This window comes from Ovis aries, chromosome 11, assembly GCF_016772045.2.
Source record: "Ovis aries strain OAR_USU_Benz2616 breed Rambouillet chromosome 11, ARS-UI_Ramb_v3.0, whole genome shotgun sequence".
Lineage (NCBI taxonomy): Eukaryota > Metazoa > Chordata > Mammalia > Artiodactyla > Bovidae > Ovis > Ovis aries.
The window spans coordinates 50,179,183-50,195,874 of record NC_056064.1 but is presented as its reverse complement, the minus strand read 5'-3'; the positions used below and the strand labels follow the sequence as shown (position 1 = coordinate 50,195,874).

Here is a 16,692-nt window from a genome sequence, read left to right as displayed (position 1 = left end):
ACTTCCAGGTACACATCCAAAAGAACTGAAAAGAGACCTGAGCGGGTATTTGCTCACCCAGTCACAGAAGCACTAGTCACAGCACCTAAAAGGTAGAAACACTCCAAACTGCCATCAACAGCTGAAATAATAAACAAAAGGTAGCTGTATGCAAGCAATGTGATGTTACTCAGCCTTAAAGAGGAAGAACATTCTGATGCCTGCTATAACAACGTGGATGAACCCTGAAGCCATCACGCTGAGTGGAATCAGTCAGTCAGAGAAGGACAGACACTGAAGGATTCCTCTCGTGTGAGGCCCTTAGGGCACTCAGATTCACAGAGATGGGCAGTGGGATGGTGGGTGCCAGGGGCTGGGAGAGGGGGATGGGGAATCATTATTGAAGAGGCACAGCTATAATTTTACAAAGAAAAGGGTTCTGGAGACGAACGGAGTGACAGTTGCTCAGCAGCGTGAATGTGCTTAATGCCACTGAACTTAAAAATGGCCAAGGCGGTGAATTTCCTGCTGTGTGTGTTTTACCATAAATAAACAGACGCACACATTCATACATACGTCCACACACGCTTTCAAATGAAACAAAAGGAAAGAGAACGGTTAAGAAAAGTGACAGGAGAGCTGCAGCGGTGACTCCCAACACCCGGTGCCCACTTCCCTTCATCTGAAACAGGAAGCTAGGCAGCCAGGCCCTTGGCCCGGGCTCACTTGTCAATGGCGGCGTCCTTCTCCTTGGTGGCGTCCACCTGCCTCCACTCGGCCCTGCGGAGCTGTACTTCGAGGTTCTCGCAACGCGCCTGCAGCTCCAGGGCCCTGGCCTCTGCGGCCTGTAGCTGCTCCACATGGGCGCTCTTTGCTGCCATCAGCACAGCGTCCCTTTCCCTGGCCAGATGGTCCAGCTCCTCATGCCTGAAACACAGGGAGGTCCCCAACAGCTCACATGGGCCCCGTTCTGGACCCCCGAGCCCAGAACCTCCCTCGTCCTGCTGGAGGGCTGCATACGTGTCCTTTTAGAGGCACTTTTGCCCACTTCTCTGCTCCTCATTCCTAATGAGGAACCACTAACTGAGAGATTTTCAGACACTGGCCCCCCTCCCTCCCAAGCTCACAGACCTTGGGAAAAAGAGACTTGAGCAGATATTTGTGCCTTGGGAAAAAGAATCCAGAACAGGTGCTTCTGCAAAGCACCACCAGCAGAACCCCCACCGACTAGGGAAGAAGAATGCAGGCGCAAACTGCCCTCCCTTCACAGCTACCCCAACTGCTGACCTGCTTTCAACCCAGAATTGGAGACTTCCAAGAACTTGGGGCCTTGGGAGGCAGGCTGCATGTCTGCCTTGGTCGGAGATGCCAAACCTATCGAAACTCTGTCAATGGAACAGATATTCGTCTCGAAAATACAGGTGTTGCTGACATGCAACACCATGCTGACATGATGACTTTTTATGCTTTTATTCTATTTGGCTTCAGTGAAAAGTAAAAAGCCGTAAAAAATATAATTCTACAGCATTCTCTTCAGATTTCCTCAGCGTTGTTTGATGAGATGGTTAAGCCTTACTTAATCAAGTCATGTGATGTACTTTTCATTCCAATTACGATCAGTCCTCATCTTACTCATCTTGCAAACTGTTCAGTATTTTCCACCTTCTAGTAGCAAAAAAATATATACATAGCAGCTGCTGTACCTGTTAGTTTCTGGTAAGATATACCTTTCTTTTTCACCAAATCACAAAAAGTGTTTGATCATGACAACTAGTGAAGGGAAGGAGTTATCTCTGAACGCATCATCTCGTGATCACTGGTTAGTTATTTTCGAGAGGCAAACACCAAGACTCCCTGCCCACAGCAGGGAACACAGAGTCCTTGTCACCTTGACTAAATAAATAATGCCACCTGGGCTGCACATGACTCTGCAGGGCCATGCAGTATGACGACACAAAACATCTGTGTGCACCCTCCTCCTGTGACTTGTGTCAATGGGTCAAGTATATTAGCGTTAACCTGGACGGCTTTCAGCAAGTCATTTCACCACGCGTGTCCTATAATTCTCAATGTTTTGATATTCCTCCAAACACACACAAATATGCTCATTAGAACTGAAAAGTGACGGGTGATCCTAGAAGAGCAGGCCTGACCCTGCTGACGTCCCACAGAAGGGCGGGCTTTGCCTCCAAGGTGGTCGGGGGACTCTATCCGTACACTGACACTGGAGCCAGAAAACACTCACTTCCTCCGAAATGTCTCCTCTTCTTTCTTCCTGGTGAGCTGCATAGAGTGAAGTTTACCCTCTAAGTCTTTTATCCTGAAAAGAAGCAAATGTTAGTGGAAAAAGCACATAAGAGGCTACTGCAAAGCCAACCTGGAATAACCCGGGACAGGCAGATGCCTCGGGGCTAGAGCCCAGACTGCTCGCCGGCCACGTCCACCCACAGGGAGGTGGGGAGGCTCCGCACCGGGCGTCCTTCACGGCCACCAGGTCTCGGAGCTCCCAGTCTCTTCGCTGCAGCCTGTCTTCCAGCTCCGCATTTGCCACCTCAGCGCCCTGCAGGGACTCCGCAGCCTTCGCCCCAGCCTCTCTCAGGGCTGCAAGCTCTTTGTTTAGCAGTTTAATCTTTGAGGAGAGGATTCAAAATGAGGATGTAAGTGGAACAAATAGAGGTGTTAAGAGTTAAGTGTTACTATCTTATCAGAACAAGGAGAGATGAAAGACCGGAATTTGAGAAGCAACAAAACAGTGAGAATCTCCTCACATGCTCTCACAGCCTTGAGAGCAGACCCCCTTGTGAATCCAAGTCGTACTCCAGCACCCCAACTAGGCCATGATTTGGATACTGGAATCACAGAGGCAGGTGGAGATTGTAAGAATGTGGGTGCCTGCTGAGTGATCCCACTCAAATCCCAGCCACATGCTCAATTTTTAAATAGCTTCTCTGGGGCCTTGGCTTCCTTGACTATAACGTAGGGGTGATGGTACTGCTGCTCCCAAGTTTGTGTATAACCTGTGTACAAGCTGTGATGCCCTCCAAGGACAGGTGTTCAGGGGACCAGGACTGTCTCACGGCAGCTAGAGGTGGGAGTGAGGCATGCCCTGGCCCACCTTTCCCTGCTCTTCTCCACAGGCGTGCCCACTCCACTGTGAGGCAGAGGTTAGCCCCATGCGTCCCGCTTGTCTTCTGTCCCCTGGTGCTCAGAAGTCCCCAAAGAGGCCTCATGGGGGTCACCTTGAGGCAGCCCCAGCCTCAAAGTCCTGCTGGCCCTGGGTGACAGGGACAGCATTCTTCCAGGGGGAAGTCAGAGAGACTCTTGTTCAAGGGTCACACAGGGCCCAGGGCTGCCCCTTGGACTGTGGCCCTGTGGGAGTTTGGCAGCCTGGAGGAGGCACCTTGATATCACTAGGGCAAGCATCCATCCACCTGGCTGGATGCTGCCCAGGTGTGACCAGCTCAGGTGGCAGGACTGGGCCAGACGTCAGCCCTGTTTCTTTGTCCCCTGAACACCTCCCCCTCCTCTCCTGGCTGGTCCCTGTCTTGGTGCTAAAGCCCAGGTGTGTGCGCTCCTCACGTGTCCCCTGGCCAGGTCAGTGCTTAGAGAAGCCATGCTTGTGGACGGCAGCCAGCACCACAGCTGGGAGCACCAACAGCAGAGAGGCCTCCTTCTGAAAATAGGGGGCGAGTGACACCTCCTCACAGGCCCCTTCCGAGGTGTTACGGGATTTCACAGGCCAAGGACAGGGTTTGTGGGATGGCGGTTTCTCCTGGGGGAGGTTCTTCCTCAAAGTCAGAGTAACCAGACCCAGACTGGTGGCACCGGTGCTCCTCCTGCTGGGCAGAGTGGCCGTCACTCCTGGCTAGGGCCCCGGTGGGCATGTGGCAAGCATGTCACCTGCATGATAGAGACCCCAGGTCTCTTTGTCCCCCAGGTACAAAGGGGGAGGGAGGCCTCGGTGTGGACCCTAACTGGCCAAGGGCTTCCCACTTATGCCGAGGACACAGTCACAGTCCGAGGGGCCCGCTACCTTGAGTTCGTGTGCCAGGACAACACTGCTCATGCTGTCAGCCCGCAGGCGGAACTCATGCTCCCGCTTCTGCATTTCAGACTCAAACTCCTGGAGCAGCTCCTGGAACAGAAAAGGGCTGCTGGCGAAAGGAGCATAGTGGGGCCGGCAGAGGCCCACAGGCTCGCTGAGGGTGGGAGGGACGCAGAGGGCCTCATGGAGGACGCGGTCAACGGTGGGACTGGGGCCTGTAACACCTGATGAAGGTCATCGGAGAGCCTGTGTTTTCACCCCGGGCATAGGTTTGTCTGTTTCCTCCGTGATCCTGTGGGGTTTGGCTCTGCCCAGAAAGAGCAGCTAGCAAACCCACAAGGAAAGGTTAGCAGAGGCCGGTGAACCCAGAACCACCCCTCCTAGCAGTTAAGCTGCTGGTTCCGTCTATGTCTCTAAAAATATGCCATTCTTCCCCATCAGTCCTCCATGCTGCCTGCCGGGTTCCTGAGCAGCCCCACCCCACTCCCTAGCCCAAGGTCATGGCTCCACCCCCCAGCTCTGTGAATGCCTCACTCATGGGCTGAATCCGAAAGTCCCTAAATTATTATAGTAGTGATTCACTGCACACCCAAGAATGTACAATTATGACGGTTCCCACCTCATCGTTTTTCTGAGTTTTCAATTCCCCTCCTCCCCCTCCCCCGCCACTCCTCTGGTTCTCTCCTGTTTCCCGAGTGGTGTCCGCTTCCCAGGACACACCCCACAGTATGATTCTTTCCCCTCCTGGGGTTCCTCTCCCTGGGTTGCCCCATAGCCGGTATCCAGGCCTGCCCTTCACAGCTCCCCAGGAGGTCCCCAGGATCCCTCCATGCCCTCTCCCCCTCTCTCCGAGTACTCTTGCAGGAAAGGAGCCCCCTTCCTGCCTCAAGAGCTCGCATCAGGGTGAGAGTCCCAGGATCCTCGGCCCCAGTGGGCCTTCTCCCAGTTGTGGGAGTGGGAGCCACTCCCTGCCCCACCTCGCTCAGGCTCATGGGCTCCATGTGAGGCAGCCAGCTGGGCCCTGTGACTGGAGCCACCCCGTCCTGGGGATCCAGGGAGCCCGCCCAGCTCAGACCCTCCTTCTCCCGGCAGCCTTCTCCACTCCCTCCATCTCTTGGTTCTCAAAGTTCTAAACTCAGAAGGGAAATAGAGGCAGCTAAAGGTTGAGCCCTTGGCCCTGACCCACAGGTGCTGCTCAGAGCTCACTCAGTAGTTACACTCCAGTAACCTCCTAAGAAAGCGAGGCATCCACACACCCCCACTCCAGGGCCCTGGCCTGGCATTGCTGCCCTACAGGGCTGAAGGCCTTTTCAAGTCTATCCCAAGCTGCGGCGGAGGAGCTGGGGCCAGGCTCTGCCTTATAGGTTTTCTGGATGTTTGTAGCATCTCCTCGTTGTTTCTCTGACACACTTTCCTTCAGGGCGGGCAGGGGTTTCAGTCTGAAGTCTCCACCCTAAGAAGCAACTGCACCGTTCACTTGACAATCTGATCCCTTCCCGTTCTTTGCTATATGTTTCTGGAATTTATATTGTTAGATGAATCCTGGACTTATCTTCCACGTCTCTTAAATTTTCTGTTGGACTTTCTGTGTCTTTTTTCTATCTTCTGAATTTATTCCTTTATATGTACTTGTAATTGTCAAAATTCTTTCTTGTTCTGACTGGCCCTTCCTCCAAGCATCCTGAGTTATGGATGCAAAATACATTCCTGGGGGCACTGATCACAGAAGCCCCCACAATGCGCCTTGAGGCACTGAAAGTGAAGATACAACGGGATGAGTGGCTGGTCCTGTCCTGTTCCCAGCCCATTCTCCCTCCTCCCCGCCAACCCCTGCAGACTGGAACTCTCACCTCAGGGGAGGGACAAAGGAAGAGCCCTGTGGGGAGGAGGGAAATAGCCAGCCTCTGCCCCAGGAGCAGGAGGGCAGCTATTCTCCAGATCCTTCCTCCAGGACCAGGCTGGTGAGAGCTGCAGTATCACTGGCACCGCCTGTGGGGCCTAGGAGGCCATGGCACCAGAGCCACCTGTGCAGAAAACTAGCCCAGCACGGACAACCAGACACCACACACAGGCAAAGCTGGCACGGCGGGTCCACAGGGCCCACCCTGCTGCCCCGCTCTGATCACACAATGGTGGGCTTTAGGGTCACTGTCTCAGGAATCACCTTCCCTCTTCCTCTGGGCCTCTTCTTGGGTTGCTGGCCTTTCTCTGTCTTGTAATCCTGCCTCAGTTATACACTCCTACTCAGGAATGACGCAACAAATAGTTCACTAGGATGTTGAAATTAAGACTTATGAAAAGGAAAAGGTAAGGCAGAGAATGGGAGAAAATATTCAAAAAAATATATACTTAAGGTCTTATTTCTGAAGTACATATGAAGAACTCACAAATCAATAATAGGAAGACAACCTAATTTTTTTTAAAGTACAAAAAAGCTGAACAGACACTTCACAAGGATATATGAATGGCCAATAAGCACGTTAATAGATGCTTAAACGCTGATCATCAAGGATAATTGCATTCAATCCCTAGCTACACACCCACTAGACTACTAAAAAGGAAAAGGCTAACAACACTAAGTGCGAGCAAGGACGAGAAGTGACCAGAACTCTAATCTGCAGCTGGTGGGATGTGACCCTATAACCATCCTAAAGGACAGCTCAGCAGTTTCTCAAAAAGTTAGACAGAGCCGTAGTACACTTCCCAGAAGTTGCACTCCTGGTCGTGGAGCCTGTGTCCATTCAAAGACAGCCAAGAATGCTCACAGCAGCCTTATTCAAACTGGCCCCAAACTGAAAAGACCCAAGCATCCAAAGTGTGAGCTGACAGAGAATGGAGACCTGCTGGCACCTCCACGCAGCACACAGCACCAGCAGGCACCAAGAAGGAACAAGCCGCCAACCGCATGACATCCACGCGCCTCAGACACGTCACGGCGAGAGAGAAGCCACACAAAAAGGGAAAACAGCTCGAGGCTCCGTTCTCACAGGACTCTGAGAAGCCAGTTCTCACTGCAAGTGGAAGGCAGCAGGCTGGTGGGACCAGGGCTGGGGGCGCTGCTCCCTGATCGCAGAGGCACACAGAACTTTGGGTGGCAGTAAAGTTCTGTCTTGGCTGTTCCCCTGCTACCTTGGCTGTGTTTAACCTGTCAAACTGCACACAATATGGTTGCGTGGACTGTAGGAAATGACAGCTTAATGAAACTGAATCTTGCCAGAGCTGACTGAGGGTGCTGTCTCCCTAAGGTTAGACCTACGCAGCAGGCACTTGGGCCCACACAGCTGCCTTCCTTCCCCCATGAGTGATTCAATTCATTTCAGGAAATTTGTGCTGAGCTTCTGCCTGGGGAAGGGCACTTCCCCGGCTGCTGGACACTCTATCTGCATGTGAGCAGGGGTTCGTGGCCCCAAACACAGACTTCCACCTGCACACGCACGGCCCTCAACATCCTGAGGCCTACGATTTCTGAGTCTGTAGGTCCACGGGGTGCGTCTCCCACAGGTCCCCTCCCCCTGCTACCCTGCCCCGGGGAAGGCGCAGGCTTGTCCAGGTGCGGAGGCCCTTCTCCTGCTCCTGCCGCTGCTATGGGTTCTCACTGTCCTTAATCCTTTATAGTCCTGTCTCCAGCGGTGTCCGGAGAGCAGACACGCATGGCTGATGTGGCCTTTGAATAGGAGGTCTGGATAGAGACGCACAAATCACAGCGAGGGACAGAGTCAAACTGAAATGCATGTCCTGGAGTTAGTCTGAATCTAACCATCTCTCCTGGCCTAAAACCTCACAGTGACGTAACCTGACGCTCGTCGTTAAGGTGAGCACAGGTTAACACAGAGCGGGAAGACAGGAGGCCCAGCCCATGGAGGAGCTGTGAGGACAGGCTGAGCCCGCCCAGCGCAGTGCGTGAAAAGCGCAGCACACTAGCAGGATTCCAGGTTTCTGACCAAGTAATGAGGGCCCTGCTTCTGAAGAGAGCTGGACAGACTCAGTTACCAGAAGGAAAGAGTCAGCGGAGGCTGGGCTCAGCCAGAGCGTGCAGGCAAGAACAGGTGTGTCTCTGCCTCCTCCCTGAGATAAATGCGTGGCAGGCTCCCTCCCCTCCTCTGAAAGTCGAGGCTGGGAGCCTCAGAGACACTGCATGGTACAACTGAAAATATACATTTTTTAAATCCCTTGAGAAGCCAGATGAAGTTTAAGGGGGTCACACGAGTAACCCTTGTTGGGATCAGAATATGAAAATCATTGAGACTGACTGCTCAGTTCAGTTCAGTAGCTCAGTCATGTCCGACTTTTTGTGACCATATGGACTGCAGTACACCAGGCCTCCCTATCCATCACCAACTCCCAGAGCTTGCTCAAACTCATGTCCATCAAGTCGGTGATGCCATCCAACCATCTCATCCTCTGTTGTCCCCGTCTCCTTCTGCCTTCAATCTTTCCTAGCATCAGGGTCTTTTCCAATGAGACAGTTCTTTACCTCAGGTGGCCACAGTATTGGAGTTTCAGCTTCAGCATCAGTCCTTCCAATGAATATTCAGGACTGATTTCCTTTAGGATCTACTGGCTCGATCTCCTTGCAGTCCAAGGGACTCTCAAGAGTCTTCTCCAACACCACAGTTTGAAAACACCAATTCTTTGGCGCTCAGCCTTCTTTATAGTCCAACTCTCACATCCATACATGACTACTGGAAAAAAGCATGGCTTTGACTAAATGGACCTTTGTCGCCAAAGTAATGTCTCTGCTTTCTAATAAGCTGTCTAGGTTGATCATAACTTTTCTTCCAAGGAGCAAACGTCTTTTAATTTCATGGCTGCAGTCACCATCTGCAGTGATTTTGGAGCCCCCCAAAATGAAGTCTGTCACTGATTCCACTGTTTACCCATCTATCTGCAATGAAGTGATGGGACCAGATACCATGATCTTAGTTTTCTGAATGTTGAGCTTTAAGCCAACTTTTTCACTCTCCTCTTTCATTTTCATCAAGAGGCTCTTCAGTTCTTCTTCGCTTTCTGCCATAAGGATGGTGTCATCTGCATATTTGAGACAATTCTGCATATTCTCCCGGCAATCTTGATTCCAGCTTGTGCTTCATCCAGCCCAGCATTTCACATATAAGTTAAATAAGCAGGGTGACAATATATAGCCTGACATACTCCTTTCCCAATTTGGAACCAGTCTGTTGTTCCATGTCCAGTTCTAACTGTTGCTTCTTGACCTGCATACAGATTTCTCAGGAGGCAGGTAAGGTGGTCTGGTATTCCCATCTCTTTAAGAATTTTCCACAATTTGTTGTGATCCACAAAGCCAAAGGCTTTGGCGTGGTCAATAAAGCAGAAGTAGATGTTTTTCTGGAACTCTCTTGCTTTTTCAATGATCCAATGGATGTTGGCAATTTGATCTCTGGTTCCTCTGCCTTTCCTAAATTCAGCCTGAACATCTGGAAGTTCACAGTTTACGTCCTGTTGAAGCCTGGCTTGGAGAAGCTTGAGCATTGCTTTGACTGCTAACACTACAAACACTGAAGCCTTCGGTTGCTGCTCACAGTTGTGCAGGCTGTGGCCGCCAGGGGGCAGGGAGCCCGCGCACAGGCAGAGCCTGGCCCAGACCAGTAGGTGAGCACTTAGGGTCCTTGGTGAGGAAACAAGAAACCCATTGCACTCTCCGTCCCCACTTCACCACAGAGGTACAGGGCTCAGGCCTGCCTTCTGACCGCCTTCCTCTCGTTCCTGGAGGCCTCTCTCCTGCTAGTCCCCAGGCCACACCCCTGCCCCGTGACGATGTCCCCTAAACTTCGCTGTTCTTGAATTCAAGGCTCAGCCTGGACAGCTGGCTCCTCTGTCTACAGCCACCCTCTGGGGAAGCCCCAAGCTTCCAGCTCTGTACCTTATAACCACCCCTCTCTGCCCTGACCTCCCAGCATGTCTTCCTGGGAGCCCAGGAGCCACCTCCCTGTACCCAGCCTGACCAAGTGCCCTCCCCATCCTCCCTGTGCAGTTCCCCCATCTCAGTACATGGCAAGTCATCCCGCCAGGCACTCAGCCCCAAAGCAGGCATGTCCTTGGTGCCTGCCTCTCACCCCATCTGATCTATCAGCGTGTCCGCTGGCTCTGCTGTCTAGGTGTATCCAGAACCTGTCAGTGGCTCAAGTCCCCCACCTCTCACCTAGGGCTGCAGCAGCCCTCTTGTGTCTCCCTGCCTCCCCAGCTCCACAGTCTGTCCTCAACCCTACAGAAGAGGCTCTTTTAAAGAACTGACTTGGCTCACAAGCCCCCAAGAGTTTCTCACCTCACCTGGAGCAAAGGTCATTCTCACGAAGGCCTCATAGCCCTCACCTCAGCCTCCTTGAACTCGAACTCTGTTGCTACCTGCAGACTCGGGCTCACAAGTTCTCTTCTCAGGGTGCCCTGACTTGCCTATTAAAAGACCAGTTCCACCTCACCCTGCCCCCATGTCACACAGGTGATGTCCGCAGGACGCTAAAGCCAAAGACTATACTGTTCAGGTGTTCACTGCAGCCCCAATGAGGGCCAGCTCACAGCCAGAGCAGGTGGGACTAGTGCTCAGCCCTAACCTCAGGGCCCAGGAACGTGCCTGGTGAAATCTCTTTGTTAAATGAATGAATAAGTCAATAAGTCATTGTTTCTCCTCTAGAGGCTTCTAATCCTGGGACTGCTAACCAATAACAAAAAAAACAAGTGTATAGTCTACAGCTTGCAGACATAATAAACATTAAACAGACTAACTCAGCTCCCGTCGTCTTACATTTCTTTCCTCAAGGTAATGATCAACATTACCATTGAATCAATTCTACCTTTGACAAGTCAGTAATGAACACAAAGATCTTCAGAAAAAGGAGACCGAAAACCAGCTCAAAGGAAGCCACAAAGCCGATGAGCGCATAATACCCTTCCTTCAGTCACAGGGTCGGGCACGGGCAGTAGAGCCTCAGGGCTAGCATGGGCCCCAGCTGGCCCTGAACCACACTAGGCAGCAAAGGCTGCCCAGGTTCACAGCAGCAGCCCTGGACAGAGCCTACAGTTGGAGAGTCTAGACATCAAGTTTCCTTCCTGCAAGAGACAGGGCTGGTATGAAAACGCACATCTGAAGGGGCCTTCCTTGTGGACAAGGGGGCTCAAAGCCTGAACAAGCCTGAGTCACAGTAAGGACTTCTTTGAGTGTGGACAAGCTGGGAAGTCACCCAGAGACCCAGCCCAGTGACCACAACACCCACCAGGGCCACCGCTGCCTCCACGTGCCACTGACTGCCCTGCTAACAGGGATGATTCCACCGCCACCCAGAGCCCTTCTGAAACTCCGTCTCTGGAAGAGACTCCGACACCACTTGAGGAAACTTCATGACCTAGATGAGTCACAGCTGGTCTCTAGATTGCCGGGCTCAGCCCTCAGTGACCTCGGATGTTTCCTAAAGTCAAACCACCCAAAAGAGGCAAAGTTCTTTGGTCCCCAAGGACTCCAAAAGAAAGTCCTCTGCAGGAAATGTCAAAGGCTCTACAGAATGTTTGGGTGATGGCATCATTGTGGACAATGAAATTCGAGCTTCCAGAGGGGAAGGAAAGGACAGGGCCTCCTCCTGCGCCTGTGGTGGTTAATAGATGCGGCCAGGCCTGAAAGCTCGGTCATAAGGACAGTTGCGTCCATGGGTATCTTCCATTCCGATGGGCACAGCTCATCAGGATGCTGTCCTATCTCAGGGCACCGACGCCATGCTATGGGATGGAGGGCCTGACACTCGGCCTCAGTCCACCAGTTGGCCGGTCTGCCCTCCTTGAGAACTGCTGACCCCAGTGCTAAGAAAGGACAAGCCAGCACAGGCAGGCACAAAGTTCATATCTGCCCCGTGGCACATCCACTGGGAGACCAGGATCCAAGGTCGGATCACTCAGTCACTATCACTCCAAGGAGGGCAGAAGTGGGGACACAGCCAGGCTGACTTCCAGCTCCAGCTCCTCTCCAATATCCCGGACACAAGTCTAAAAATAAGTCGTGAGTCGCTAACCCACGGCAGGAGGACAGTGCCTAAGAGTTCACACGCTGGAAGTGTCTTGGACTCAAATTACGGCTCCTCGATTTACTGAGGGGGATCTTGGGCAAGTTACTTAATGTCTCGACCTCGGTTCCCTATTTGCAAAATGCAGAACAAAATGGTGTCTCTGTTGTATTGAGCAGATAAATCCACACACATGCACAAGGAGCTACATGAGGCAGTTTCCATAAACCCCTGCTGCTGCTACGACAACGCAAGCTCGATACATCCTGGAAGAACAAGGGGACCCATGTCGCTGCACACACGCAGCCCTGCCAGACTCAGCCCTAAGTATGAAGGATGTCCTTCACCCAAACTCCAACATAGCGAAGCCTCTCAGACGTGGAAGCTGAGCTTCAGGGACAACGAGGAGAAATTTCGGAGACAGGTTTAAGTGTCTCCTGTCAGTTGACACAGCTATATTTAAACTTAGTGTCATTTATTGCTTGTTGAAAGAAATACAATTATCACAATTTGAGTTCCCAGCTCTCTTTCACAGTAAATAACTCTGACTTCATAATACTTCTTTCTCAAATAAATAAAGGATGAAATGTTTATTCATTCCCAAGGAAGGAGAATTCTGGGGGAGTTAGCACAGAGGAAGATTTAGATACCCTGACACATTTCACCACAGATTACCACAAAGTGGAAACCTGTGATCCCAGGCTGATACTATACGACCAACAAAACAACAGTGCTGAGGAAGAAGCAGATCCCCCACCCTACCTGCCGCTGCAGGCCAAGTTCGCCGTCTAGCTCCTTGAGCCTCCTCTCCAGCTTCCACTTCAGGTTCCCATACTGCTCCCGCTGCTGATCCAGCTCACTGTTCCTATCACTATGTTAAAAAAAAAAAAAAAAGCTCAGCATTAAGAAAAGTCACACTGAATAGTCTCCAAACTATACATTTGCAGGGTCTCCTTTGCAAACGTGAGGTGACAGGTAATGCTGCTTCTTTGCAGGAGTGGCTTTGGCAGGACCCAGGGGACCCACATGCTATATCCGGACAGGTGACTGTCTGCAGAGGAGAACATGATGTGGGACCCAGGCTCTAAGGACAATCCCAGAAGTGCCCAGGATACAATCAAAAGTCACCGGTCATACCAGGACTTCCCTGGCAGTCCAGCGACTAGGACAGCTTCTGCTGTAGGGGGCGCAGGTTTTTGTTCTTTGTTTGGGGAATGAAGATCCCACATGCCGAGCAGTGTGGCCAAAAAAGAAAAGAGAAACACAAAAGTCACTGGTCATACCAACAACCAGGAACTCTCCACTTGAATGAGAACACACAATCCACAGATACTAACACCAAGATGACACAGCTGCTGATATGATCTAACAAAGATTTTAAAGCAGCCATCATAAAAATGCTCTGACAAGCAATTTCACACAGCCTTGGGACAAACAGAAAACAGAAACTCTCAGAAAAGAAAAAGAAAATATAACAAAGAATCAAATGGAAACGTGAGAACTAAGAAGTACAATAACCAAAACAAAGGACACTCTAGTTGGGCTCAAAGGCAGAATGAACACGTTACACAAAAGAACCAGAGAATGACAAAAGTTACTTGACCTGATAACAGATAGAAATATGCTGAAATAAATGAGCGGAGCCTCAGAGCCCCGTGGGATGATAACAGAAGATGTAGCGTTCACATTGTCCTCACCGCAGTACCAAGATGGAAGGAAGAAGAGGGTGGAGCCAACAATGTACTTGAAGAAATAATGGTTGAAAATGTCCCAAAAGTGGTGAAAAAGAATGAGCAGAAGTTCTGGGGAGACACTTCACTAAACAATATAAAGCACGCCAAGACTGCAGCAGAGCATGCAGCTGAGGCCTGTCCTTTCTCATCGTGAGCAGAGCCCATGCGCCTGATGACAGCTTCAGGGTCTCAGTCGACCTGCCTCAAGTCGGCTCTTAGTTTCAGATTTAATATATATTTCACATCATTAAAACAATAAGTCCCCTACATACGAACCTTCTAGAGGCGAACTTTCCAAGATGAGAACAGGTGTTTGCAAGTCCAATCACATAAGCCAGTTCCTGTGTCTGGCGTTCTCTGCCATGTGCGTGCATCCTCTACACGTGGCGTGCTTTCGGGTACTTTACGGTACTGTATAGACTACAGTAGTACGGTATCTTTATTTCAACCCCAGGATGTCCAGAAGCAAGCGTAAAAGCAGCAGTGATGATGTGGCTGGTACTATACTGTAAGATTAAAAATGTTTTCTGGGACTTCCCTGATGATCCAGTGGTTAAGAATCTGTCTTGCAATGCAGGAGAAGTGGGTTCAATCCCTGGTAAGGGAACTACGATCCCACGTGCCTCGAAGCATGTGTGCCCGTGTGTCACAACTATTAAGCCTGTGCTCTAGGCCTGAGAGCTGCAACTATACTGAAGCCCTCGGGTCTAAGATCTCATGCTCTTCAACAAGAGAAGCTACCAGCATGAGAAGCCTGAGCACCACAACTAGAGAATAGCCCCTGCTCACCATAACTAGAGAAAAGCCCTCACAGAAAAGAAGACCCAGCTCAGACAGAATTAAATAAATAAATATTTTTTAAAGAGATTGTGGCAATTTATGTCAGAGTGCTCTGCCTATGTTTCCTGTAGGAGCTTTATGGTGTCTGGCCTTACATTTAGGTCTCTAATTCATTTTCAGTTTATTTTTGTATATGGTGTTAGGGAGTGTTTTAATTTCATTCTTTTACATGTAGCTGGTCCAGTTTTCCCAGCACCGCTTATTGAAGAGGCTATCTTTTCTCCATTGTCTATGGACCAACAAACATATGAAAAGATGCTCAAAATCACTAATTATCAGAAAAATGCATATGAAAACTATAATGAGGTGTCACCTCACACTGGTCAGAATGGCCACCATCAAAAATCTTGACTCCTTTGTCATAGGTTGGGTGACCATAGGTGCATGAGTCTATCTCTGGCCTTTTGATCCTACTCCACAGATCTGTATTTCTGTTTTTGTGCTAGTACCATCGATTCTTCATTGCTGTAGCTTTGTAGTACAGTCTGAAGTCAGACAGCCTGATTCTGTCAGCTCTATTTCTCTTTCTCAAGACTGCTTTGACGATCCAGGGCCTTTTATGCTTCTATACAAATTGTCGTTTTATTTTGTTGCTGTTGCTATTCTAGTTATGTGAAAAACGCCATTGGTAATTTTACAGGGATTGCATTGAATCTGTAGATAGCTTTGGGTGGTATAGTCATTTTCATAATATTGACTCTTCCAGTCCAAAAACATGGTCTATCTCTCCATCTGTTTGTGTCATCTTTGAATTCTTTAATCAGTATCTTATAGTTTAGTACATACAGGTCTTTTGCCTCCTTAGGTAGGTTGATACCGAGATATTTTCTTCTTTTTGTTGCAACAGTAAATAGGATTATTTCCTTGATTTTTCTTTCTGATCTTTTGTTGTTAGTGTATAAGAATGCAAAAGGTTATAGAGTATTAATTTTGTATTCTGCAACTTTATTAAATTCATTGATTAGCTATTAGTAGTTTCCTGGTGGCATCTTTAGGATTTTCTATGTAGAGTATCGGGCTTCCCTCGTAGCTCAGTTGGTAAAGAATCTGCCTGCAGTACAGGAGACCCCGGTTCAATTCCTAGGTCGGGAAGATCCCCTGGAGAAGGAAATGGCAACCCACTCCAGTATTCTTGCCTGGAGAATCCCATGGACAGAAGAGCCTGGCAGGCTACATACAGTCCATGGGGTCGTGAGAGTCGGACACGACTTAGCGACTGAACTACTACTACTTCTGTCTAGAGTATCATGTCATCTGCAGACAATGACAGTTTTATTTCTTCTTTTCCAATTTGGATTCCTTTGATTTCTTTTTCTTCTCTGATTGCCATGGCCAGGACTTTCAAAACATTTTGAATAACAGTGGCAAGAGAAACCATAAACAAGATGAAAAGACTACCCTCAGAATGGGAGACAGTATTTGCAAACAAAGCAACTGACAAAATATTAATCTCCAAACTATACAAAATAGTTCATGCAGCTCAAAAATAAAAAACAAATGGCAGGAGACTTAAGTAAGACATTTCTCCAAAGACGACACACAAGTGACCAACAAACAGATGAAGAAAAGATGTTCAAAAGTCACTAATTATTAGAAAAACGCAAACCAAAACTACGAGGAGGTATCCCCTCACACTGGTCAGAAGGCCATCACCAAAAATCCACGACAATAAATGCTGGGGAGGGGATGAAGAAAAGGGAACCCTCCTGCACTGTTGGTGGAAATGTAAATTAATATAGCCACTATGGAGAATAGTATGGAGATTCCCTAAGAAACTAAAAATAGAACTACCATATGACCCAGCAATCTCACTACTGGGCATATACCCAGAGAAAAACATAATTCAAAAAGACACATGCACCCCAATGTTCATTGCAATACTATTTACAATAGTCAGGACACAGAAGCAACCTAAGTGTCCATCAACAGAGGAAGAGGCAGGGACTTCGCTGGTGGTCCAGTGATGAAGACTCTATGCTTCCAATGCAGGCGGTGGGGGTTCAACCCCTGACTGGGGAACTAAAATTCCACAATGCTGCATGGTGCAGCTAAAAAGTTAAAAAAAAAAAAAATTTTAAATGACAAAAAG

General features: G+C 49.6%; 1 protein-coding gene across 9 annotated transcripts in view; it reads right to left on the bottom strand.

The window, feature by feature from the left end:
• Nucleotides 1–16,692, bottom strand: part of CCDC57 (coiled-coil domain containing 57) — a 109,102-nt gene that overhangs the window by 78,310 nt on the left and 14,100 nt on the right. For 8 of the 9 annotated variants that reach the window (XR_009595372.1, XR_009595373.1, XM_027974305.2 and 5 more), the window contains exons 3-7: nucleotides 12,793–12,901; nucleotides 4,013–4,114; nucleotides 2,451–2,608; nucleotides 2,225–2,299; nucleotides 706–906 (exon numbers count right to left, since the gene is read on the bottom strand). Coding sequence is in view for 7 of the 9 variants with exons in the window: in XM_027974305.2 (XP_027830106.2) it covers nucleotides 706–906; nucleotides 2,225–2,299; nucleotides 2,451–2,608; nucleotides 4,013–4,114; nucleotides 12,793–12,901 (645 nt within the window). In the remaining 2 variants the exon portion in view is untranslated. Of the gene's footprint in view, nucleotides 1–705; nucleotides 907–2,224; nucleotides 2,300–2,450; nucleotides 2,609–4,012; nucleotides 4,115–12,792; nucleotides 12,902–13,167; nucleotides 16,642–16,692 lie in introns of those variants that run through there. The other variant, XM_027974306.3, reaches the window with a different exon arrangement.